Genomic DNA, 8282 nt, shown 5'->3' on the forward strand with positions numbered 1-8282 from the left:
AATAAAGGGATTTCAAATTTAAAATGGTCGAAAATTATTTACACCATACATTCAGCTTCTACGGATCATAACTTGAACTTGCAGTTGAGGAGCTTAGCTCAGTAGGTAGAGCCATAGTCCAGTTTGTCAAAAAAAACTAATGAAACCACAATGAAATACCCTTCGCTTCCAATTGCCTTTTTTTTTTACCTTATGATGTTTAACTCTTCGTTCCATTACGCACAAATACTCAACAATATCCGCAACAATTTCATGCCCTTGGAGCCTATACTAGTTATAAGTTAAAAAGGTTCTTTTTGTCAAATGAAGTTGCATTTGACGACGACATGTACAAACTGGTGGTATAGCCAAAGGATATGAAGTTGTTGCAGACTTTGATCTTTATCTGTCCATAACAGAACGAAGAGTTGAAGATTACTAGGTACAAGACAAAAATAGTTCGAGACGAAGGGTGATTTCATTGTGAAACATTTAAATATCTCCTGTTCGCACGCCCAAAAGACGACCTATTCAAAATGAATTATTTGGCCGAATAGATGAAGTTCTAGATGATTAGTAAAATTGCGTTTAGTTCAGGTAAAAAAGGTTAAGTGTACTTGAAAAAAAGTATCAGGTTAAAACAATCCAAATAAAGGATAAGTGTTTTAAAGGTAGTCCTTTTTTGGACAGAAGGTTGGTCCCAAAGGTCTTTTTAAGGAGGAAACTGTGCGGCCCAGTGGTTAAGGCGCATGCCTTGAGATCCGGGGGTTGAAAGTTCTGTTCTGTTGTAATTGTTTCACTGGCCCTGAAAAGCTCATATGGGAAGTAGTTTATTAAGTATTATATCTATATGTTATGTGTTTAAAATGTTCGCAAATAAGACTAATTTCTTTGTAAATTCAATTTTCGTACGAATATAAGGTCAGTTTATGAAATTCTTTACCTTCAGTGTTAATATCATAACTTAATATCTTCAAGATGTTTACAATCGTTTTTATATATATATCTTTTGTTATATTATACTGCTTTCGACCAATAAACTTATGTCATTGTGACAATCGTATCAAGACTTATTTGTTGCAAATGTCATACGATCAAAAGTTAAACTAGATGCTCTTGTTATTTTATCTGTCAACTGTGGTATTTGTTGCAAGAAATTCAACTTCGTAGTCGAAGTGGAAGTGGTCGTAGTGGCTGTGGTAGTGGCAGTAGTTGCAGTGGTAGAGGTGGCAGTGGAAGAGGTAGTTGTAGAGGTGGAGGTGTTAGTGGTAGAGGTGGTAGTGGAAGTGGTAGTGGCAGCGGCAGTAGTAGTAGTGGAGCTGGTAGTGGTAGTAGTAGTAGGTAGTAGTAGCAGCAGCAGTAGCAGTAGTAGTAGTAGTAGTAGTAGTAGTAGTAGTAGTAGTAGTAGTAGTAGCAGCAGCAGCAGTAGTAGTAAAAGTACATAAGAGTTGCAAAGTTTGGTCCGATTATATGAAAGGAATCAAACGAAGGAAATTGTAGAAGAACGCAGTAAGTGTAATATAGCGATGATTTGTAGAGCACTAATAAAAAGGTGTCGACGTTTTTAAAGATTACCCAAATGCAATCCGTTTCAATCTTGTCCATTTAAGTTTTCCTTTGCTGGAGAGATATCACTGAACTAAAGTGTTATTTTAAGTGCTATCGTTGTTCCCATGTAATCCAGCGAAAGTTTACTGAGGACCTTGTCAAGCAGAGGAACACTAACAGGCTATAAATGACGGTATAAAACTCAATAGTTCAAAATGGTGCAGAGGATTGGAGAACTTGACCCTTCCAAACACATCCGGGCCGCAAATTTCCTGCAGTACAAATTCGGATGAATTACACCCGAAGAAAAACACCTAAAACCGAAAAGCTGAAGCAGTGAGTCGACATGCAAACTCTCCAATTTTCGACTAGCTAAGGATCCGGAGTGATGGTGTTACGACTGTGGAATTGGGAGATTACAGACTTCAAGTCTGCAGCAACGTCAACGTTCTACAGCGACTCTTTCCAAGAATACTTCGGGCGTCTTTTTACAAGCGCGTTTGTGGACCAAAGAGACAAAATAAGCGAAACACAACAAGTATTAAGGAAGTTCGGGGTTCACAAAATTTCTTGCGAATCTCAAAAAATCAACCCCATTTAGTCTGCGACAGCTTTCGCGAGATGTCAAGAATTCCAAGTTCCAAGGACACCCATGCAATGAAGAATGAAGCCGGAAGCCTTTGAGAGACATTTCTAGGCGCCTTGAAGATTGTATAAAGAGATGTTTTTATCAGAATTTGATCAGTTCGGATATCTTAGCCGAAAATGGAAGTGTCCGAAAATTCTAGGGAATTATTATCTTCATTTCTGAAATTGCCAGCTGAACGTTACCTTCTAAGAACTTCCAACCGAACCAATTGCTCATCCGAAACTGCTAGGAGACCTTTTTCGTGCCAAAAATTGCAAAAATATCTCTTCCGAAAACGTAAGGGACTACTTTTCCCAGGTTGCGAAACATTTAGATGATGTTTTAGTAAAGAAATCTATAGCAGTTTGGCAACGTAGAACCGAAATTCGTAAAACAGTTTGACTCTAACCAACACATATTCAATCGAAGATTATCGTTGTGTGCTCCTGAAGAAATCTTGGCTAATTTTTGCGGTAGGGAAGACAAATTATTAAAGGCCAGCCGATAAGTGAGGAATCAAATATTTGAGCAAAGGAAAGAAATCAAAACATTTGGAATGAAAATCCTTGGGGTAGAACAAGTTAGAGAAGAGATATGTATTCAATTGGTCTCCAGAGTTATGATCGGAAGTTCACTTGAGAAATTTTACAAATAAAACAACCTTGTTGAATCAGGCCGGTTGAAGACATAAAAACAGCGAAATTTATAGAGAAAATTGAGAAGTAAAAGTACAAAGGTAAAATGGTCGTTTTGTCGAAATTAAATATTTCATTTAAAATGAGAAACCAACTATTCTAAGACAAGGTTTGTTATTTAATTATGTCAAAATTATGCAGGTGAATCGTCTTGAGGTCGCATTCTCGCCAATGCGGGAAACGTTTATTTCTAAACTGATGAAGACCCAAGTTTAAACAATTGGATTGAAACAATCCTACATTTTAGAAATCATAGGTAGGATTGGATCACGACATGAAACTTTAAATAATTCACAACAATGCGTAACACTGACGAAAAAGGCTTATCTATTTTCCGGCAGGAACCAAGCTCCATTGAAACTGTTTCTAAAAATTTGAAATGGTTAAATAGATAGAAAATGTGATGGGTAAATTTTCGATACATGGCACAAACAACGGGGTCTTGAACCATCAATTACCTGCGTTTTCCGTTGCGTGGCTAAAATTGATTCATATAAATGTTTACTGGCTAGAATATAGTTATTTTTAGGGAAATTAAGAGAATTACGTAAAGACAAAAAAATGACAAAAGATTTCAGACAAAAGTAAGGAGTAAACAATCATGTTTTCCCCAGTTCTGGAAGTTTCATTTATCGCAATTGCATCAGAATTTGACCCGCTATATAGACAATTATAACAATTGATACACATAGTGGTATTCAAAGAAAAATGCGGACAATTATGAATGAGACAAAACTTTATAACTTACAATAGAAGGAATGATCTAGATGCGATAGTCTTGGGCTTGCAGAAGACGACAAAGACGGGATGTATGGAGGTACTCCGCTACAAGATGAAGGACCACTTAGCTCCGACTTGAAAAATCGCGCATTTTGAGGAATATTGGATGACAAATACATGACGTCTTCGACGTCGAACAAGCAATCCTTCCTTTCTTTTTTCTTAATGACTGGAAAACGAGGATTCATGTCAAAAAAATCAAGGTCAAAGTCAAGAAGTTCTTGCAGAGTTTCCATCACGAGTTCATGCTAGAACCACTGCGCGCTGAATGAAAACAACCCGTGGGTGTAAAGAGATGTTATGAACTTCTGATTAGCATAATGTTGCTGAGGGAATTAGCGTCCTTAGTTACCCTGGGGGCAAGACGGTCCGGTTGGTCGATATCAAATCACGCGCGAAAATTTCAACGAGATCATCTTTTTCCGTCCTGTCGGTCTACACAATAGATATACTTGACTGAAGTGCATTAAAATTTGGACTTTAGAATACAAGAATATCATTGTTTTGGACAGCAACACTTAAACCGTGAAACGAAAAGAAACATTGCAATTGTGACACAAAAAAAGAGAGATTCTACCAAAAGAGGGTTGCTTTTAATTGTATGACTTCGGGAAACGCAAGGAATAAAGACGGAAATACCAAAGGAAAAGTCACTTCAAAATAAACATTAACGAGATAATAACTGTTTTGCGTCGGATTCTGTTTTGTTCACTAATTGACCGTATTCCGGAATAGCAATGCACGAAATAGAAGTTAGAAATCCTTCGCTTTTATGGAGATGCACACTGAAATTGTCAAACACCCGCTAAAATGCTATTTTAAACATATCTTTGTTCTCCTTGTTGCTTCAAAACGCCAAACATACAGTTTTAAATCATCACTCCACGTAATCTTATTCCGGAATAGGGTCAATCGAACGCACCCTTAATTACAATGTTGACAAAGTAGTATACACTATGGACGGAGAGAAACGTCGTTAAAGTAAAATTGGGAATTAAAGATTGACTGTTGCAGGCACATGTTGCCATCAAAACCTCTGATTTACTCATTTGACTCAGTGAACGAAAATGAAATGGACAAGAATGCGTTCCGCAAGTGCACATTTGTTTTAACTCAATAAACTTGCCGTTGGTCTTGTCTTTATTAAAATCGTTCACAGTTTTTGTAAACTTTGCTTCCAAAAACGTTATAAGCATTGCCACGAACGCCTTGTTTACATGTTCTGCAACACCGACCGCACCTACAAGAGCTCTCAAACGCACCTAGCGTGAAACCACGCAAAATAGATTTAAACTTTTTGACGCACTAGTACGCACTACTTCGGTTAGCTGACGCAATAAGACTCACAAAATACTTTACCGGCGGAAAAGATTTCATGGCGGAAATATTTTCAGACAAAGCTGCTTCCGGAGTATTGTTTCCATTTTCACGCTATAACAGGTGGAATATTCCGATATTGTCGAGGAAAATATACAGTACTGAACCGAGGACGTATTTGTAGAAAGATCATTGGTTAAATAAGTAAAATGGAACTTAAAGCTAGTGAACGATGTGATGGTTCAAGGAAAATTTCAGATGTTTTTTTTGACCATGCAATTACTCAAAACCCTCCAACCATCTTTACATGTAACTTAAACGATAAAATGGCAGCATATAAAGTTTATTTATTTCATCCATAAACTCACAATTATTTTTTCACATTAAAGTAAACGCTGTTAACTATATACACTATTTGAAAGCTTTTTGTTTTTTTCATTTGCACATCCTATGCTATACAAGTCATAACTCACAACTGTATCTATAGGTTAATGACGGTGTTAGTTAAGAATTAGATCCGTTTCGATCGAACAATTCTCAATACCACAAAAAAGGAAGGCTCAGTAGCTTTGACTTCAATGGTAAGCTGTAAGGATTTCTTGCACAGAATCAAAAGTGAGAACCACCTTTCACAACACAATAGATATCATCACAGGAAAGCCCTGCTCAGTAGCTTTCGTTAAGGACTTAAAGATCTACTATAAGGCGACGGGCGACGAAAACGTCACTTCAAAATGTAACTTTGAACGATCGTCTATTTCGTCTCCTTCACTTCGTACAATCTGGGAGAATTATCGTAAAATTGAATATTATACGAGCGATTTTCAGAGTAAAAAACAACAATGTAAGATTCTCATTTGTACGCTCACGTTATCGTGAACACCTCAAATTTGGTGATTTCACGTTGTTGTTATGCGGAGTACCACTCAATTTCTTTCTAAAATTCGTGCCGCACGTGCAGCACGATTCTTTTTCCCCTTTTAACCAATCATATTATTGTTTTGCGGCATTGTCGTAGCAGTAGCCGTGGTCGTTTTTTAGATTCTTTATTTGCTGATGGTCACCATATTCAACGAATATGTTTTGATCCACGCGCTCAAGAGTTGAGACCACCTATATATACATAGGGAGTTCACATCAACGAGAATATTATTTCCTAACATAATAGGGCCGTTTATACGAGAGAAAATAAGCTGCGGCTTACTGTGGCCGCAGCATACAAAATACGCGAAAGGAACTATTTATACGAGCAAAAACTCCCAAGCCAGGATAAGCCACGGCTTGAGAAAGCCGTGAACGTAGATTTTGTACCATTTATACGGGGTGTTCGTGTCTTATGTAAGCCGCGGCCAGAATAAGCCACGGCTTGTTTTCTCTCGTATCAACGGACCTAATGTCTACCTGGGCTATCTTGACTCTTTCACGATTATTCCATGTAGTTAACGTTTTCGACAAAATCTCAATGGACCGTTTGAAGTAAAGACAACGAGCGATTCACTGTTGTGTGTTCACGTTATCCTCGCGTCAAAACCTAAGTTTGGTATTTTCAAGTTGTTGTGAAGAAGAGTACGGCAGAGAGTTGTACAAGTGTGTCTTCTTTGAACGTCGAAGTTCCCGTAGCCGCCCCTCGAGAAGAAATTGTACAGCACGTACTAAATGTACATTTCCTCGCCGTACTTTGCAAAAACTAATGTGAAATTCGTGAGCACACGACCTTTCACATTCTATCTATTTTCCCACACCCTTCTCTCTACTGAATTTAGTCAGATGGCATGTCTCAGCCACATGGTTGCGCTGTACGTGCGCTTTGTCATTTCATGATTTCCCGTTGCCGTCTGTTTATTACAGAAAGATGAAGCATCGCGTTTACGTGAAACGGTGAGCTGCTGCTTGTCATAAAAGAATGAAAATTATCTTATTCTAAGTCGTCTCTCTCATTTGAAAAGTCACTTCATACCTGCTGCTAACACGCAAGACATGAGCTCATACCAAACGAGTTTCTTCCATTTTTGGCAAAACGCAAATTTTAGTCCAACGTTTCCCGTATGCCGTGAACGTGATGCTTGATCTCTGTAACGGCAACGAAAACGGCACTCCAAAATACAACGGACTTAGCGCTATCGCGAGTATTTCACAATTATTCCGGTTTGTTCACTTTGTAAAAATACGGGCGAACTATCCTGCAACTGGATGGGTACGAACGGTTGTGTAAAATGAAAATAGAAAATGAATGGTTTACTGTTTTATGCCCACGTTGTCGTCAAAACCTAAAATTTGGGGATTTCACGTTGTTGTTTTGTGGAGTACGGCAAAGAAATGCACGGAAATTCGTGTTGCACGCGCAGCACGAGTATTTTTCCTTTTTTAACCAATAATATTCTTGCTTTGTGGCGTTGCCGTAGCCGTAGCCGTAGCCGTAGTCTTTGCTTAAACTCCCTATTCTACCCACAAATCCATGCAACAACCTTTTCATCCCTGGACCAGTGAAGTTAGTCATAGCTTGCTTCGAGCTGACATGGCATAAGCTAAACGGAAAAATATCGCAAGAAGTTTGAATTTGAAATGACAAATATCGTTGAAAACTCTTTTGACGATATAGAAACGGAGAATTGTCTTTCGAGGTCTTGTCCTGTTTTTTTCTTTTTTTTTTTTTCCGTTTAAGTATATGACTCAGTCCTGAAATCGCAAAGCTCGATTGCTTTCGGACTTGTTTACTAGTTCTGTTCGGTTTTGTGGGGGTTAAACTTCCTTTAAATGTTTCAATTGTTTAATCACAGTTATTAATACATTCGCGAAAAAAGTTTGTTTGAGTAGTTCTGGTGGACCGTTTAAAACATTGTCACCGAAACGAAGCTATCGTGAACATTTTGTACGTGAAGTGGCATCAATTTTATGGTTAAGGTATACTGAGCGCGAAGCTAACCTTGTCGTATGCATAAAATGAGCAATTAATTGCGCACAACTTCGTGGGAAAGCTAAGAATATACTGCAACAGTTCACAAAAGATACATTTGGACTGACAATCGCTGGGCCATGTCGTGACGTCATACGTTCTCTCTCATTTTACGATTGTGTCACAGCCCATCGAGTCCTTGATTAATTTACAAATATTAGTTTAAAGTATGCACAAAAGTCTCCCGCAGTCGATGGCATAACGACTGGAAGATTCGAGAAATAAACATTAAGTTGAGAAGAAAATTTGACATACCTCAAAATCAATGATAAATGATCAGCGACGAAAATTGAAAATTGATCACAACAGGTGATTGCAGATTTTTTGAAATAATGTGCAGCCGATATTTTATGAATAAATCTGCACGCCAAAAGAACAAACA

General features: G+C 38.0%; 1 protein-coding gene across 1 annotated transcript in view; it reads right to left on the reverse strand.

Moving 5' to 3' along the window:
• LOC137973128 (DNA-binding protein RFX2-like) overlaps window positions 1–3869 on the reverse strand; it is a 26578-nt gene extending 22709 nt beyond the window's left edge. Inside the window, exon 1 of the mRNA XM_068819868.1 lies at window positions 3599–3869. Within this exon, the coding sequence (XP_068675969.1) occupies window positions 3599–3866 (268 nt within the window). The 5' untranslated portion in view covers window positions 3867–3869. The remainder of the gene's footprint in view (window positions 1–3598) is intronic.
• Between the last annotated feature and the right edge of the window lie 4413 nt (window positions 3870–8282).

The sequence above is a fragment of the Montipora foliosa genome, chromosome 10, assembly GCF_036669935.1.
Source record: "Montipora foliosa isolate CH-2021 chromosome 10, ASM3666993v2, whole genome shotgun sequence".
Classification (NCBI taxonomy): domain Eukaryota; kingdom Metazoa; phylum Cnidaria; class Anthozoa; order Scleractinia; family Acroporidae; genus Montipora; species Montipora foliosa.